Here is an 18872-nt window from a genome sequence, read left to right as displayed (position 1 = left end):
TTTACGTTATGTTACCGATTCCTCTGTTTTTGGGGAAAGGGGAACAGGCGCAGGGGAAGGGGGAAAGGATGGAAACCTTAGTAAAGCAATAAACAAAACAAGAAAGTAAGATAAAACCAAAAGAATATATATTTCATATACCGGTTTATATGAACGTGTGCAACACTTATTAACCATGGTGAAAGGCTAATCACGCCCTCCAGTCACTACATGCACAGCCCGATCAATGCTGTTAATGAGTTACCTTTGTTAACTTACGATGCAACTACTGTGTGACCAAGAACATACAGACGGTGCCGTCCTGGGCCGAGCCGCGGGGATGGGGTCCGGCTCTGGAGGCCGAGGGCACCTCGTGGGCTCTCGGTGGCACCGTGGAACTTCACAGAATGGGACACTACGCATGGGACGGTTGGGGAGTGGGGTGCGAGTGTGCGCGCGCACGGGCTTGCTCGTGGGGGTGTGCGTGCGTGCGAGAGACAGTGTGTGCTATAACATTCATGTCAGTCTTTCTCCAATTCTGCAGCTCCTGGTCATCACACAGGCTCTGGACTTCACACTTCTTGAAAGACTGCAGAGCAGGGAGGATAAAAAAAAAAAAAATACAAACAACAAACCAACAAGTGGGTTGCTTTGGTTGCTACCAGTGTTCACAGGCTCTCTTTGCAAGAAAACTGAAATGACGAAATTCAACACTGTATCCCCCCTTGCTTGCCCCCACCCCCCCCAAAATTGGGATGAAAATCCCGAAGCAAAGAAACCCGTGGGAAAGCTTAATTCTCAATGAACACGCTCAGAATGTCAAACTTGCTCGCTGCCTTCAGCAGAAGCAGCACAGCCACAACAACACAGCAAGGCTTTTATAGTTTTACCACCTGGAAAATGGGAAAAACTCACCTTGTTACACCATCTCGTACTGGTTAGCAGTAATAAACCGGGACAGACAGCATGCCAGCAGCATCCCGATCAACTGTGCCAGACAAGAGAGAGACAGAACAGAATTCAAGTTAAACTACATCAGTGCAGAGCATGGGTAAACATGTATTTCATGTTCTGCAGTTATTATGCACAACGTATTTATGCCCTATTTTAAGGACTGCTCTAATTAGAAAAACAGCATTAAAATCTGTCATCTTTCTTTGTCAGATCTTCGTCTTGATTTTTACCATTTATTTGCCATGCAGTATGCCTTTCTGGTATTTTTCAATCCCGCTGTCAATGTCTGGCTAAGCCAGATGTGGATGAATAAACTGCTGGGGCTATCAACATGTTACAGGCTGTGTTTCACATGCTCCACCTGGATCCCTCACCCATCAGCCCTGAGAGCTGGTGCCTTTAACTTCTTTATCACTGTGCCAGGGAAAAGCTTCCTGATGTCCCAGAGTGGTTATGCTTCCTTTACAAGTGATGCAGCACTGTACAAATGAGTGCTGTAAATCTGGAAATAACTTTTTAAAAAGTTATTCACTACTGCCTTGGCTGTCACTCAGATTATTGAAAACAGATCCCAGGCTTCCACTCATCAACAAGCACTCAGTCTTGTCAATGTTTTGTCTACTGAAGTTACTTAGTGCTTCCTGCATGTGCCAACAGTGGTAATATGCTGCAAATAATTAAAACTCGCTTTTCTCATTGGGGTCAATTAATTAACTCCTGAGCATATCCAGAGCATGTCTGGGTATGACTGGCTGGCTGCTCATCCAAATTGGCTCCTCCTATTTCACTCCTCAGGATTGTGTGACCCTTCCCCTAGACCAGGCAGTACTCCCTGTTAACACAATCATCATCAAAATACACATCTTATGTACCAGGCAATTGCCTGATTTGGGCTGGCACCAGTCCAGAGCAAGGCCAAGCCAGGGTAACTCAAATCTGGATAAACTGTTTACTGTCTCTAAGATGTCACAGTCCTTGTCAGGCCATGCTTCTTTTGCCAGGAATTTGCTCAGTTTCCTGTTTCAGTGCCCACCAGAGCTGTTCTGGGAATTCCAGATGGGCACAGAGTCACATTTAAAAGCAGGTTGACCCCTCCTGTTCCCCACATGCACCCCCTGATTTTGGCACCAAGGATGACACTGCCTGGTTATAACCAGATGTGGGGCACTGGTACCACCTCAGGACCAGCCTCCACCAAAACCCAAAGCTACCAGGGTCCAGCGGCTGTGGCTTCAGTTGCAACAAGAATATGTGCATGCCAAAAACCCTCCTTAGCTCTGAAAATCTCACTTGATACCAAGAAGACATTTTGTTGCCTTTTGTACTCATCACTGGGAGGGTGATTAAATCAATTGCTGAAGGTGTTGCTGAAATCCAACCACATTCTACATGTTACATGACACTCCTGCAGCTGACTCATCATGCACTGTTTCTTTAGCTCAGCTCAGTTCTGGAGGATGAGATTTCTGTTTTGGACAGTGCTATGTATTTCTCTACGCTCTCACAAGCTGAACAGAGTGAGTGCTCCTGGGTGGCCCTGTCCCACCTCCTTCACTGATGCTTTTCTGTGTTTGTGGTGACTTTCAGTCTTTCTTCACCTTCCTTGGCTGGACTCAGAAGTTAAACTTCTCTGCCTTAATGTGTTTTTCAGTAAGATGATCTTTGCAGTGTATTAAATCCAAATTATTTTCCCTGAGCAAATTCCAGCCTCTGTCCAGTTCCTCTCTACAATGGCCGAGAATGTATGTACATTGAAGCTGTTTATTTTCCCTATCACAAGCACCCAGATTACAGCCACTGTTCTTCTGCTGCTTGTACCAGGTTTACAAGTGGAAAGATGCTGTAGCCTCTACAGATAAGAAATCACAGGCTTTTCTTTCCCCCTTCAGCTGGAGCAGACTTGCCCAGATACCTCTAATTCAGTATTCTTCAGCCCTGTGCAGGCTGTAACTCTAATAATCAGTGTGTCTAAACTTTGTAGCATCTGCAGGCAGGTGCTGGTGTTTTGTTTTACTCATCTCACTCCCAAGACAAACGGCAGGTTACTCATGAATGTATCTTCACGATCTTTGGCCCACTTATTGATTGTTGGTTCTGACCTTAGGCTGGTTTAGGTACTTCAGTGCTTATAGTGACATAATGGTCTAAATCTGTATTTCAAAAATAATGGCATGCATATCAAGCCATTGCGACACATTTTATTCAGCATTTCTAAGTATTACCAGGACCTGCCAGAGCTGTAATAAATATTCTAGAACTACTCTGAATGCATATAAAAACATGTGCTTTTTGATATGTTGACTTCCACATTTAACCACAACAGCACTGTTCCTCCTGTAGCCAAAAAAGAGGCAATATTGTGCTGAGCTGATGAATTTTCTTCATGGTGCTCTTTCATTCCAGGCATAACTACAGTCCTCTCCATTTAAGTCAGGCTAGAGGCTCCCAGACTGTTCAGCACAAATCAGCACTCTCCACCCTGCCTTGCTCTCTGCATTTGTTCCACCACTTGCCTCCTCTGCTCTTCAGGCAGGAGGAAGCTCCTTATCCTGCTGTGCACCAGGTCCCTGCAGCTCCTTTGAAAAAGCAGAAGAATTGGTGTTAAAGTATTCCCACAAAGAAACTGCTGCTGGGAGCTGCATTCATTTCTCTGCACTCCCATTGCCTCTCAAATGTCCCATCTCAACTTTTATCCACTCATTTATTTGATTTTACTGTCTTGATTTTTGAGTGCTAAGATGTCAGACTTGGTTCTGCATTTCTCTTCTCTCTTACTTTTTTTCCTTTCTTCCCTTTCTTCCTAACATTGTCTTGGTCTTCTGAGCTACTATACAGAAAGCAGACAGTTTTCCATACCCTGGTCTTGCCACAGGAAACTTTAAAATGCTGAAAAATTCTTTGGTTTAGACAACTGGGAAACCCACACCCTTCAGGTGTGTCTCCTGTTGGTCACAGGTCAATTCAGCAAGTAGAATAAAGTGAATTTCTTATGGTTTCTAGGAGCAATCTCAGACACATCTTAGTTCTGACCACTGAAAACCATCCACAGCATATTTTGTAGCAGTCTTATCCTCCTGTACGCATAATTGCCTTTTTAATACATTTATTCTGTAGGAGTTACCACTGACTGGAAGTTGTTCTGCATGACATACTTATTACATATGATATTGAAGAGAAAGAAACTGAATTGCAATTTGAATTTCCACGGCTGCATGGGAATTTATCTTAGAATGATGGGACCTGTATATGCCAAACAACTGCTTTGGAGCATGTGGAGAGCCCCTGACTTTCAGTCCCTCAGCACAAGGGGAATAATGGCTTGAACACTACACTGAGTCTCCCCCACTCACAATCTGTAAACCCCTCCAGACAATGTCTCTTGCATTCCTTAAACCAATGTCTGCACTGTAGTGTTATCTAGGTACAGCTCTCCACCATCTATGCAGTTTGCATAATTCTATTCTCTGCTGGGCACAACACAGCAATAATTTTTCTGCTCTGAAGAGCACCTGCTAAACAGAAATTATTCCAGCTGGAAGTCAACATTGGCATCAAAGCCCAAAACCAATCAAATTTTATTTAATTTTTATTATTTCAAACCCGAAGAGTAGAGCAGACAAGGTCAGCAACACAGTGTTTTTATAAAAACTCTTGACTCTAGTAGGGAGGTCTGTGCCAGGCCTGGAAAATCTGCAGTGCCATTACATCAACTTTTCCTATTTCTGGGCATCAGCACATTCCCCATGCTAGTCAACACCTAACAAATCACGTGAAGGAAAGGCCCTTGAGCATGTTTTACTGTAGAAGAGCAACATGATTAAATTTGTCTTTTATTTAGATTAAACCTATTCTCAATGGGACCAGTGAAACCTCGTCCATGGCTGGAGCCCTGCCTGGCATTACTGCCATCCACGTTAACCTGAAATCAATTTGTAAACACTGCCCCTGACTGGGCTCAGCAAAACAGGTTAGGCAGTAAATTACAACCTTCCATTCTTGGACAGCTTCTATTCTTCACAGTCTGGGAGAGCTGCATTTTTCTCCTCTGCAGCCTCTCTCTTCTCTTTTTCACACATTTACTAACACCCCAAGCAGCTGGGTATGTCCTCACAGTGCCAGAGCCCAGTGCCTGTGCTGGGGAGTGACATCCCCACCTGGCAGCAGGGCTCATGGTGCCACCAGCAGTGTGAGATGCCAACACCACATCAGAACACACCTCATTTCTCCCCTCAGTCTCAGGGACAAACATACCTTGTTTTTGCTCTCAGTCACAGGGACAAAGTGCCTTGCAGCCCGTGCTGCCACCAGCCTGCCATGAAACACCCATTAAAGGCTTTCAGGCACTATTAGTCCTGACTTTGTTCCCCAGCAGCATATTTTACAATTCTACTCATGTCAGTTTTTCTTTTGGATAGCTTTACACGAGACATTTTAAAAGATGCTTTACAGTCTTCTGGATATCTAGAACTCAAACTGAAACCTGAGCTTGGAGTCCTATAGCAATAATAAAGCCATAAACAAGGCTGGAGAGGAGTATCAATGCTGTCACCATTCAACAACAACTAGAATAACCTCTTAAAAAAAAAAACAAACCCCTGACCTCTCCTTGTCCATGCACAAACAGCTGCAAATTGTTCACCTTTTCTGAATCCCAAAAACCTGACATGCAGGCACATAGCTCTGGGCAGCTGCTGTTGAGATGAACCAAATTCCCACCCACACCAAACCATGGGTTCCTCACATCCAGCACCTTGGCTACAGGGCATCAGGCTTCCAGGTATGCCCAAGGCACTGCAGTCAGCCAGTCTGAGCCCAGACAATTGTAGGGCTCCCTCATGGTGATGTGGGAGCCATTTTCCACACGGCTTGGGGACAGTTTTGAATTGTGCTTATTTCCCTGTCTTTCATTTTTGCATGTTTCTAGCAGAGTCCCTGCTGTCACACATGAAGTGACCTGGTATAAAGGAGCATCTTCTTGAAAGATGCGGATGTTTTCCTGTCCCTTCTTGATCAGAACAATCTGACCAGACCTTTCCTTTTCCCAGTTCCTGTCTATAATGCAGTCTGAATAACATGGAGCAGAAAACTCCTTCTTAGCTCTCCTCTTGTCACTCTTGTGCCACACTCCTTTTGGTGCAGACAAGGAGTTGGTTTAAAAATCTGATTTTGGTAGACTTAACATTTCTCAGTGTTAAAGGGAAAATAAATAAAATTGGTCACAAAGTGTCCCCTCCAGGCTCCAGGTCTAGGATGGGGAGATCTGAGGGTGCACTGTTTGAATTCTTGAGTCCTTTAAGAACAAATAAGAGTACTTAGAAGATAGAAGCCTACCCAAACAATGGATAAGCTATTTGTCTTCTTAGCTGTTTATGCTCCATTTAAGCCAATGTTTTATTGGGTTAACCTCTATTTGACCCAGTGGAGGGACAAGCTGTTTTCCTTGAGCTAGTCATTAGCTCAACCGTAACTGATATTCCCAAGGAGAAACTTCATTTAAGCTGAAAAAAAGAAAATCAATGAACAGATGACCTCAGGACTAATGAGCATGCTGAGCTTAGTCCCTTTCCATAATCCTTCCTTCCTTGAAGTCCAGGTAAAGAAAAAGAGGGGAAAAGAAAAGGGCGGAAGGGGAGTGTTTATGCACTTACCTGTGAGAATGCAATCCCAAAAGCCACTCCAGCTATGATTCCCATATTTGTCTCCATAAAACTGGTCACCAAGTCATAACAGCCCTGGAAAACAAACACCATCATTCCTTGTGCTGACCTTCCCTTCCATGAATGCATACATACAAATTTCTCATTTAGAATGAACTCTGGCTAGACAATACTTTTGCTGTAATTTCCAACAGTGTCACCTTTTCTTAAAATAGCAATTCTGAGTGAATGATGTGGAGTTGTGGCAAAGCCAATTCCTTTTAAAAACAAATGCATTTCAATACTTTTAAAATCTAAATATGATCTTGCACTCATTTTATGGGTCTTTTTAAAGAAAGTCAGTTAAAAAACAATATAGCTTTGACCTGAAACCAAACCAGTAACAATATACCAATGTTATAATACAATACAGATGTCAAAAATGAACAAATGATGCTGATTTCCTAATACTCTAGATATTTAATAAAGTGTCCCCTGAGGCATTCTGCTTGCCTTTACCCATCAAAGGACACCAGGCAAAGCACTGAACAGCATGTAACTTTAAACCATGCAAAAAAAAAAATTATCAAGGGTTTTGTATGAGTTTTCTTGGTTCATTTGCCCTTGGACATAAAATTCCCTGTCCTGCTCCCCAAACCAAATTTTCTCTCTCCTTTGCTTTCTCAGGCCTCAATTCACAGCTCAGACTGGGGCCAGAGGATTCATGTACAATAACTGCCCTTCTCTTGGACAGATTTTTCTGAGATGTCTCCCACCACTACAATAATCTTTACCAAGTTTCTCCCCTCACCTATTAGAACCCCCGAACAAGCATTTGAAATTACAGTTTGTGGTGCCTAAATTAATCCAAACAAGTTCCTTGATACATGAAGAAAAAAAGAAAATAATAGAAAAGAAAAAAAAAAGGAATCTTTTTAATCATTATTAACACATCTGTCCCCACAATCCACAGTCACTGCTCAGCCCCTTTTCCACCTTCCTCAAATGACCAACACTGGCTTAAGGCCATTCCTGAGGAGTTTTATACATCATAACTTTATCTACTTCATCAGAAATGGGAAAACAGAAATAACAGTGAGGTGCCTTTCTCAATTTGGACTCCTGTCCCGTAAGACAGAAGTGCCTCCACATTTCACCTACATCCACACACCCCTCGTTCTGCAAGCACTGTAGGAACTCTTTATGACCTCAGAGCATCAGGTGCTTGTAAAAAATAACAGTGAGAAGGACAAACAATGCCCTGTGTCACAGACAGGCCATTCATTAAATAAATTATACCATTTCTTTAACTTCTTTTACAATATCACAAGACATTTAATCATGAGAGTAATGAAGTGCTGAACCTAAAAGTAGCTGAGGACCAGCACAGCTGGTCCTGATTAATTTCTGAAATGTTTATGTGTACACATTAACTATGTTTTACCACAGTGTACAGTAATTCTGATTCAAGCTTGCTTATTTAACCCATCAAGCAACTATAGTTTGCTTACATGTTCTGCAATGAGATTAAATTTCTCAAGCAGTATTTTCATTCTGTCCGGCATGGCTTAATGCTCTCCCAGCTCTTCTGAAATCTGTTCTGTTGAAGAGCCTTCAAGAGATGCTACACTGAAGCACAGTGGTAATTTGAGGGAGACACAAGATCTTGTCAACAACACATGCAAAGGGCAGAGTTTTGATCACCCTCCTCACTTGAAGACTCTGTTTTCCCGAGCCACAATAATCTGTTTACTGCAGTACATTGTTTTCATATGGCTTATTTGCCACGGGAGTGCAAGCAGCACCCACGAGCTGCATTACAGGACAGAAGTGTGTGGAGCATGGTGTGAGCACCTCTGGGTGCTGATCCAGAAATCCAGAGCACAGGAGGGTCAGTTCACAAAGGATCTGATCTTTCTTGACTCCATGCATCTGTTTCTTTCTTAAGATTTTAGAGAGAAATAGTTCTTGAGGTTTCTTGGTAAAGAACTGTGATTAAAAGCACTAGATGAATGTTAATTAGCTAATCCTAATGACAGCTCTTAAAGTTAGGTATTAGTGCTGTCTGAGATGAAGAAACAGAAAGCCTAAATAATTAACCCAAGGTCACTAAGCAAGTTAGGGTCAGAATTGGCAAAGAAAATCCAGGAATGCTGTCTTTTAGTCCTGTAATTATATTATTAGTTTAATCCTCTTTGGTTAATTCATTATTAGTCCTCTGAAACTGCTAGTAATTTGATTAGCTCACAGACAACTCATCTTACTGATACTTTTGCAAGATCCACCAAAAGATGCAATCCAAATATACTTGTCCACAGGCACGGTGAGAAGGGTCTTCCACAACACAGGCAAAAAAATTATTTTCCTTTTTCTCCAACACACAGAGAGCAAAGAGCCTGTTTCCAAGACGAGCAAGGGGCTTGGGTCAGAGGCAATGATGTTTGCTACCTATCTGAAGTGAAAGGATAGGGCCAAACAACATTTTCTCCTTCTTGCTTTTTATTCCCATGCGCCTTTCAGAAGCATCCCACTTTGCTCAAATGTCTGGGACTACTCCAAGATCTCAAAACTGCTGAACAGAAATCTGCAACTTTTGATTTTCAATGGCTATGTCAGAAAATGAGACAAAACCACAAGAACTTCCAAACATCCAAATTTCCTCTGGATAATTAAATCAAGTAATTACTTCAACTATTTCCTGAGGAATCAGCAATCCTTTTCCATCAGGTGACTTGTGCATTTGGCAGGAGAGCAAGGAGCAAGAATGGCTGCAAATGTTACTAGCCCTGGACTAGCACACATTGATCCCTCAGTCACTTCCTACGATTCTGCAGGCATCCTGTGCCACGAGGAACCCAAAAATGGACAGGGACTTATTTCCTTGTGCAGGCAGAGAAAGCCAAGCACTTGGGGGAAACAGCAGGTCAGTGCTGGGAGTGCAAATGGTACCTAAATGGTCATGCAGCCAGGAAAGGTTCAGAGTGCAGGGTTGTCCTGAAGTCCAAAGCTGGGACCTGCTGGTGGAACACCAGCCACACAGAAAGCTTTCCTGCTGGGAAGAGGAGCAGGGGCAGGGGCTCAGGATGAGCTGCCCAGGAGGCACCATGCCTGCTGTGGGGGCTGGCTGTACTGCACATGCCCTAGGTCCACCCTGCCCTGACTCTTACCTTCCTCCCACTTCTACAAAAACATCCAGTTAGCACAAATTCACAAAGAGCAACTGAAGAGAGGGGCTCACCCTCTGTACTCATGCAAGATTACTCTGCTGGTGGTGACAGTGAGTTACTCAGCCAATGGACACCACCAACATTCCACGTATCTGCAACAAGTGGCTCTCATTAAACCATTGCAAAAAAAGGAAAGGCTTAGTGGAAAATAATCCTCTAGTATGCCTTTTACAATACATGCCAGAAAATGTTGTCTACTTGACTGGTTTTCAAAGATGTTTCAGGCTGTGCTCAGCCACCAGTCCAACCACAAGTGACTTAGGTGAAAGACAGACACAGAGGAGACAGAGGTATTTCCATATTTCCCCTGTTGCCTACTCATGACTATTTATTTTTAATAGATCTCTGAAGACAAAAACAGAAAAGAAATTAATTCTTAGGTCTGACTAAACTGTATTACAACTTAGAATGGTGATTTAGCCACAATATCATTCCTCTTATCAACAAAGTGTTCCCTCTCTTGAAAATCTTGAGTGAGAAAGAATTGATGACACACTAGCACTTGAAGCAATAACTTGAGTTGCACTTCTTCAGCACAGTGCCTAATGCATAGATGCTGCATTATTTTCTCTTTATTCTTCCCTTTTCAGCATTTTCTGTATTTTTATTCTCTAACAATCCATTTTCTTCCTGTTCTCCCAACCTTCCTTCTCAGCCCTATTTCTGTCTTCCCAACCTGCTCCTTCAGGTGACCCCAGGAAAAGGGTCATTTTGTGCTGTGCCTGCAGCACTACATGTTCAAAGAACTCAACTCACTATAAAGGCACCCACCAACCACAACATTTACTGCCAATCACCTGTGTTTCCTCAGAACTGCTGCATCTGGGATTGGATTTGAGAAAGGCCAGCTCAAAGAATATGATGCAAGTGCAGGACCAAGCCCATCCTTACCATCACTCCAGCCTTATTTGCACATTATCAACCAGCCATTTGAAATGAAATGCAACTGCAAGCAGCCATACACTCCACTGGGGTGCTGGATGGTGTCACAGCTGCCTCTGGCACTACGTTACTGGTACCTTCTGGTTTACTTTAGTGGCAGCCACGGTCATGTTGCGCAGATCCTGAGTGTTACAGTCACTGGAGTTCATGCAACAGCTCGTAGGGATGCCGTGCTTGAAGAAGTAAGGGCTGGTGCTCCAGTTGGTGTAGCTCTGAATGCCACAGCAGCTCAGCTAGGAAGGGTAAGAGGCAGGTTTAAAACACACAAACAAACAAAACAGAATTAAAACTAGAGCAGAATCATCTCGTCCCACTTCGTAAGATCATAATCAAAATAAAAACAGGGCACCTCAGGTTTTGAAAAGCAGATACCACCCCTGCCCCATTAATTATAAAAGTACCAGGGATGTAACTTACAGAACATGGGAGCAGATGACATAATAAAAAGAAGGTATTTTATGAGCAGAACTATTATTTGTAACATTTGACAAAGGTCCACCCATAACCCCATCTTTTTTAATTGATGGTCTGTTGGGTTTTTTGTTTGTTTTCTTTACTTTTGTGTTTAAGGTGACCCTGTAAATTCAAGACCTCAAAGCATTACACAGAATTACATGTAGCACACACAGGTTCAAAGTAGCACAAATCAATAAGGTGACGCCTCTCTAACTCACCAAAATAATTTCTAGGACAATTCACTGAGCTGTGAATAGAAAGAGACTGTATGTTCACAGGGTGTGTCTAGGAAGTCAGCTAGAAAACCCTAAACTGGGAAGGATGTTCTGATTTAGATCCTAAGCTAGAAGACAGTGACTCAAAAGTATGGAGTATGTGCTGAATTTTCTGCATGGAAAGGGCTTATAAATGCTGAGAAAGGGCTTATAAATGTTCCTGTAAAAAGAGAACTATGAATGAAATGAACATTTTGCTACAACAGAAACACTAAAAAACTACTCAGAACTACTTTGTTTGGTCAACTCCTAGGAATCAAAAATTTAAAATACAGGTTAACATTACACAAACAGACAATTTGACAGCAGAATATACTCAGCTGGGAGCACTGCAGTAATCTGCTAAGCAGGAGAAGCCAGGTTAGGGCACAGTTTCAACCGTGCTGAAGGGTCCAACAAAATTTGTGAAGGTCTAGAAGACATTGGTACAATGACACTGGCATTTCAGCCATTCATCAAGTTACAGTCATATGGAAATTGGCTCACAGAATGTATTGCAAACGGAAGGAATAGCTTCTTGCTATGGTAGAGCTTTCAGTGAGAATTTAAATGTGAATTTTATCGCTCTGTGCTGTAGTTGGTGGTCTTGGTCTCTTGTGGGTGGCATCCCCAACTGGTTTGGCCGTGCTGTGGCATTTGCCCCTGTCCTGCTGGAAGAAGGCAAGGCAACCTCCCACTGCCCTGCTCCCACCCCTGAGGGTCAGAAAGGCTATTCTCCACCTCCTACTGCATCCCTGCAGCACAGCTTTCACTGCCAACCTCAGCAGTTTCCTCCCCCATTTTCCTCTGGGGAAAATACACCCAGTTTTAATCCTGAACTTACTAGATCTCCTTTGCCAGCCTCTCACTGTGCTAGTGAACTGCTGCAGTTTATCAGTGATACAGGACACAAGATTATAAAACCATGTCTCATCCAGTTCAAATTTAAAATATTTTATAATCTTACTGGCAAATTCCCTTAGGAACAAGGTGTGCTCTTTAGGAATAGAACTGCCCCCTATGCCTAATTCAAGATCTGGGACCAAAATGAGCCAGTGGGACAGGCCCTGCCTTTATCAGACAGCTTCTTCACTAAAGTTTAGGCATCCTGGGGAGCACTTCAGCTGCAATTCCTTTCCTTTAGGTCAGTTTTGCCAGCCTCTAGTTTTGCTTGCAAACTACAGCTTGCAGATTGAGCCATCAAAAATTCATGTTCTGGGATCAAATCCATGCTTTTTCTATTGACTAATTTTTGGTATCCAGTTTAAGACTTACACTTTCCTGTACGTTATCCACTGCATGGCTCCGCTCATCGTTCTTGTTGTAATTCTGGATTGCTTCAGTGTATGTCCTAAGGAAAGTGTCCTTGATCTGTGAGGGTGAGGGAAAAAACCCAAAAAACAGTCCACGTGAGCAACAAGAAGCACAACATCCGAAGCAATTTTTTTTGCAGGAAGCAAATGCATTTCCAAATTTCCTAACAAGACACCCAAACTAGCCCTTCCCAGCTGTTTTTAAGGGTGTTTTTAGAGCTGGCAGAGCTCCCTTTTAACTGCCAGGAATAATTCATGCCATTTTTCCAATGAGATATCAAACACAAAAACAAGCAAACTGGTATGTTAAAAAAAAAACCTGCAAAAAGACTTAACCTATCAAAAAAGTATCAGTTTATGCTTTTCCCCCCCACTTTGCTCCAGCACTAAGTCTGAAGGAGACTGAATGCTTCTCCCTGCTCATGGATGCCAGGTGAGAGCCAAAGCTTGTGCAAACACCCTGGGGACAAAAGCCAGTGGCACCAAAACAAGACATGAATCTCCCGACCAGGCATCCCCAGCACCAAAGGGATTTGGGTAAGAGGTGCCTCAGCTGGAAAATGTCAGGCACATCATCAGGAATGGCACTTTTGACTGGGTGGGAAAGGGGCTGGGAAGCAGATGATGCGAGCAACCCACATGGCTGTGGCCCTCACAAGAGACTGCCTCTCCCAAAAAGGAGCAGTCTGACACTGGGGCTGCTGCAGGTTAGGTGGGATGAAATGGGAATGCTCAGCAGCTGGACAGGCACCTCAGGACCACGTTAAACACAATCCACTGCTTGCAAGGGTCAACAGCAGGAAACTCTATAGCAGTGGAAATGTCAAAAGAGGAGACTGGAAAACCAGCAAAGAGAAAAGACAAGGAGGGTCTCTGGGGTTGTTCTGGCTCAGCACCAGTGGCATGTAGGTCCATGGACTTACAGGCAGATAGACCTGATTACAGTGGATAAAGCAGAAGTGTTACTACAAATCTAGACCATCATGCTTTTTAGAAGCTTCTTCCTGTCCCAGTTTCCTACCTCACTCTACTTCTAATCTCTCCTCAAGATAGAAATGAAATCCCATCCCACTCCCTCCCCACCCCCACTTCTCTCCCCGCCCAAAAAAAGAAAAAGATTTACAAAACAGCAAGTCTGGTGTGATGCAGAAGTTGTCTCTGCCTTACATAAACCAGCATTTGCCTGGCTGAAAAAGCTGTGTTTAAGAAAAGCGTTTAATCTATTTTGCAGCCCTCAGCATATGTAAGAGAGTAAAGAAGATCTTACATGGTGGACACACAAAACCTGATAGCTCAAGAGTAATCATCAGGCAGCTGAGGGCAAGAGCTTTGCCTAAATCCCTTCATTTGGAATCACATTGGTTTTTAAGAGCTGTACAAGTTTTTGTTGCACATCAGCACAGCCCTGGAGATGTGCTGGAGCTGATGAGCTCAGGGCCCCACACATTCTCCACACTCCAGGGAACTTCTCAGCAGCTCCTGCCCAGGGAGGCACTGCCAGGTGCAAACTCAGCACATTTCCACCTACCTCGTGGCGAAAGACAAACCCTGAAATGCCGGCCACTAGCTCAGCCAGGAACACCAGGGACAAGAACATGGCATACTGAAAAGGCAGGAGGCAAGAGAAGTCAGAGCAGGATAGGCTTTTGTCTCAGCACAGATATTATCACATAAAATTTAACTTTCCCCTCTAGGCACCCTTCAAAGATCTTAAGAAACCAAAGGTCTTTTGGAGTAGATACACAGGCTATGACCTGAATGTAATACATGTGTTTGTACAACTCATGACTGATATATATTGCTTAATTACTGACTTTTCTGACATTTCTGTTCCCACGTTCCTCAGCATTCTTATATAAATTAAAACACACTCACATGCCAGAGGTGAATCCAAGTCACTCAGATTTTGATCTTGCAATAAGGAATACAAACAGACCCTTCCTGTTTGCACATTGCCCTGCTAAGGTCAGCAGGCTTCCCCAGGTGTTTTGGTTTGTGTTTGTCTATCTCACTGCCAGACTGGGATTTGCTGCCTGATTCCTGAAGTTTCTCCACTGAATGAACTGAAATATTGCCTTTACTGGAAATATTCTCACTGTAACACTACACAGATGCTCCAAGCACTTTGCTGAGCCAAGGTCCATATTTGGCTTTAGGTGCAGCATTTGGATCAGGAGCTAAATAAACCATGAAAACAGTGCTTTCAGTGTAGGCGCTCACCAAGTACTAAAAATATATTTAAGCAGAAATAAAGAAAATGAGACTAAAAATGTGAAGTGGGATAGCAAAATTTGAAGTTGGGGCTTAATGTTCTGGAGGAAAAATTACCTTTTCACTCCACCTGCTAAGTAACAGTTAATTAAGAAAGGAAACATTTTAAATTAAATGCAGTCCTAGTAGGATTTAGTGGAGAAAGGGAAACTTAGCTTTAATGAAAGGTTATTGGGGAAAGGAGCAAAACGGTGAAGGCAGAACTAGAAAAAAAAAGTGTCCAATTAATGCAGCTGTCAAATTACTGCTCTGTTCAGGAGAGAAAAGAAGTTCAGAAATATTTATTATATGTACAATGAAAATAAACCTATTTACTTGGAACAGCACATGCTACTGTTAATGGCACAGCTGTAAGAAAGTTACATGAGTTATGGAACAGCTAGCAGAGCCTGATTTCCTATGGATTTATATCATAATTCACCTTTATCCCTTTCCCATCTGGACAGCAGTGGCTCCAGCAAGCCTCTGGACATGTCCTGAGAGCACACCACCAGCAAGAGACAGCAGTGAGGTACTTGCCAGCTGGCCACCAGCTGATGGAATTGCAGCTGCTACCTCTCCCCTTCCCCTCCCTGCTATCATTTGAGGAAATTAATTCCCTTTAACATGTCCTTTCCTTTTTAAAATGCAGTTTGAACTGGAGAAAAATAATCCCATCTCCTTAGAAAACCAATCCCAAAGTACTGTAGCAGGAGATGCATTGTACTGTCAAGCCCTTTCTCACTAGTTCACTTCTTCACAAGTGCTGTGTCCACCCTTCAAATCATTGCACATGCAGGATTTTGCTCCTAAATATGCCTAGAAACACAGTTTATCATGTAAGTTTGTTTAACCTGTAGGTTTTTTTGAATCTGAAGGTAGGCTGGAAAACTCAGAACAGAGAAATCATACAGAGAGGGGTTAAAGTGGACTTGAGGGACAACAGCTTCCCCTCTGCTCAGTGCACCTCAAGCCCCTGCTGCTTTTGAGATACCATACAGTGCTCTGCTTTTTTGGGTTGAATTGTTCTATCTTAGTGAATGTTAGGAGAAAAAGAAGGGCTGGTGTGCTTTTATGAGGTGCTAACTATTTCTTTCATAATTTCACATTAGGGTATTAAACTGACCCCTTAAAATACATTTCGAAAAAATTTCACATTTATGATGCTTTGGGCATCTTTAAGATTGTAAATATATTTATCTCTCTGGCTCACAGAAAACCAGAATGATTGCAGAACGACTCACAGAGCAATTCAGCAGCATTCCACCCTGCTCCAAACACTTGGGCCTATGTACCATGTGTAGCAAAATTCAGTCATAGTCAATCAAAAAACTGGTCTTGGCAAAGGGCTTTTGTTCCCCCCTTTGTCCTAAAGGCACACATGTGGAACATAAAGATTAATAAAATCTAGCTTATGTGCCTATAAACAACATCTGTCAGGGGGTGGGGGGGGAATTCCAATTGATCAAAAAAACCTTCCTCCCCTCCTAAGGCACTTGGGTTTGCTTGTTGGAACCCTGAAGCCTGGGAGCTTTGAAGTCTCTGTGCTTTCTGACACTGACCCCCAGGAGAACACTGCTTTTAACCTGAGGTCTTGGAGAAGGCTTCCAAAACTGAGTGATGGAGTTGGAATCACTGGTGTGTAATTTGAATAGAAGTGTGTAATATCACATGGTGAAAAGTTTAGAATTTGAAGTTTTAGGCTACAGTAATAGGTATGGGACAAGATGAAGGTTCTTAGGTGGTAGCTCTTCTTCCTTCTTGTTCCTTCTTCGTGATTTCAGGTAGTAGTTTTTAGCTGGTTAGAAAGTACTGCAGTGCAGGTCACAGGTGTTTAGTTACTGAGTCAAAAGTGTAAGTAATATAGGTGTTAACTTTTAATTGTATAGTTGGGCTTTAAAAGACCTTGCAACTAACAAAATACACTGACATTTTCTCATTTTTAGCTTGTTAGCTAGAAGTGCTACAAAACGCTCTGTACTATAAATAAGATTTAATAAACAACTAAATGAGAACGAGAAAATCCATCTCTTATGCATTCAATCCTAACTCCTGAGTAAAGGCAAAGCAAAAAGAAGCCAGCCACTAATACGTGGAGCCGGTGCCACTAATATTTGCTCACCAGCTTCAGCATCCATGGGCTGCCACGACAAGTGGCGAAGCAGCCGAAGAGCCCGAAGACGATGATGGTGGTGCCCGTCCCGATGAGCACGTAGGGGGCATTGGTGGAGTTCTCAGCAATCAGGGAGATGTAGGTGCCGAGGGTGAGCTTGCCCCAGACGCCGACTGCCAGGAGGATAACGCCAGTGATCTGCAAAGCAAGGGCACAAACGTGTCAGGAGCCACTGGGGGAGCCTCCAAAGCCAGCACGCAGCCATCCTGAAGGGATGCACTGGCAGGAGGGAGCCTCAAGGCTTCTGCCAACTCCGGAGGGACTGACAGACAAAAGTAAACTCCAGCAGATGGAGATGCCACATTAAGGCTGCGCTTAAGGACAAACGTTTAAGGCTAATCGCTGCCAAGGGAGGATGCAGTGCACCACCAGAAGGAACAGCTCCCTGCTCCTGCAGTCCCCGGAGAGACGTGAAACTCCACATGTCCCTCTGTCTGAGTGTCCCCTGCTCCCCAGGATCAGCCTCAGCAGGTGTTGGCATTTCTGCTACCACTTTGGGACAGGATTACCAGAGATTTCTGCTCTCCTGCTCACCATTGCAGTAAGAATAAATCCAGCTATTGTCCATCTTTCAGTGCAACTGTGTGAAAAGTGTGATTCCTTGTTATTGCACCCAACAGCTGAATGTCAGAAAAGAATCACTGAGGAGCCTACCAACAAGACATCAAATGCCCTTGCCAAGTCTGGTCCCACCCCTGCACAGCACTGTCTTCACCTCTCCTTGTCCTGAACAGAAGTGGATTAATCAGCAAAATGTGAAAGCAAGCTGCAGGGGACTGGGAAATCTGCAGAACAACTTCTGGTTTCTCGCCTCCAGTTCCACAAAGGGTTGGCTTCTGTGCCTAAGCTACTGAAAGTTTTACCACTGTCCCCAGGGAGGCATAAAAGCAGCCTTCACTGCCAAAATGAACAAGCAGCTTCACATATGAAAGAGAGCTCAAGCCTCCTAATAAAAAGCATTTTTAGTTGGCCATTTGAAACAATTACTAACCCTTTACTATGCGTTTTAAGAGTTTGGTTTCCCCAGATCTTGTGGGGTTGGGGCGGGTATTCAATTTATGACACACACAGACTTTGGAAAAAAGGAGGAAAGCCTCTTGGTGGTTTATTCCTCTCCTGCTTCTTAATAGAGCTCTGATTTACAGGGATTTAAGGAAATCCCTGAGTTTGTTGGGAGGTCTAAGCCCCTATCAAGCTTGCCACAGTGCAGAGGGGATGGGATGTTTCCACAAAGACATGCTGAAGATGCACCTCGGGTTGCAGCAGTGCTGGCTGGAATTTTGCTTACAAAGATGAAAAACTGTAAGACTCCCCTACAAACCTTTTCATGACTTTTATTTCGCAGAACACCAGCAGTGGTATGACTAATGCCTACCTCCACCCCAAGGCAATCCTCTTCCTTATTTCCAAGACACACTTTTCATCACTATCTCACTGTGCCATCAACACAGTCTAGGGAACAATGAATGTACTGGTTTCTGGTGTGTGTTTTAGATGTTTCTTTAAAAGCAGCAGAGACATGGGCAGACAGAACAAGGCAGCAGGAATAGACACTGCTCCTGACACTCACCATCAGTACACACATCTTCCCTTTACCTCTATCTCCTTCCTTTGACCTGAAATCTCTCCACCAGCCTCATTCTGTGACCTCTGGGTCAAGGCTCAATAGATGCATAATCAGGGTGCTG

The 18872-nt window shown here is 43.4% G+C and overlaps 1 protein-coding gene across 1 annotated transcript in view; it reads right to left on the bottom strand.

Moving 5' to 3' along the window:
• Positions 1–898: 898 nt before the first annotated feature.
• Positions 899–18872, bottom strand: part of TSPAN7 (tetraspanin 7) — an 82483-nt gene continuing 64509 nt past the window's right edge. The window contains exons 2-7 of the mRNA XM_062515177.1: positions 17134–17322; positions 14290–14364; positions 12724–12819; positions 10816–10971; positions 6582–6665; positions 899–967 (exon numbers count right to left, since the gene is read on the bottom strand). Coding sequence (XP_062371161.1) covers positions 899–967; positions 6582–6665; positions 10816–10971; positions 12724–12819; positions 14290–14364; positions 17134–17322 — 669 coding nt within the window. The remainder of the gene's footprint in view (positions 968–6581; positions 6666–10815; positions 10972–12723; positions 12820–14289; positions 14365–17133; positions 17323–18872) is intronic.

This window comes from Cinclus cinclus, chromosome 2, assembly GCF_963662255.1.
Source record: "Cinclus cinclus chromosome 2, bCinCin1.1, whole genome shotgun sequence".
NCBI lineage: Eukaryota > Metazoa > Chordata > Aves > Passeriformes > Cinclidae > Cinclus > Cinclus cinclus.
Note: the sequence above shows the minus strand (reverse complement) of the source record. Positions and strands in the feature narration are given on the sequence as shown.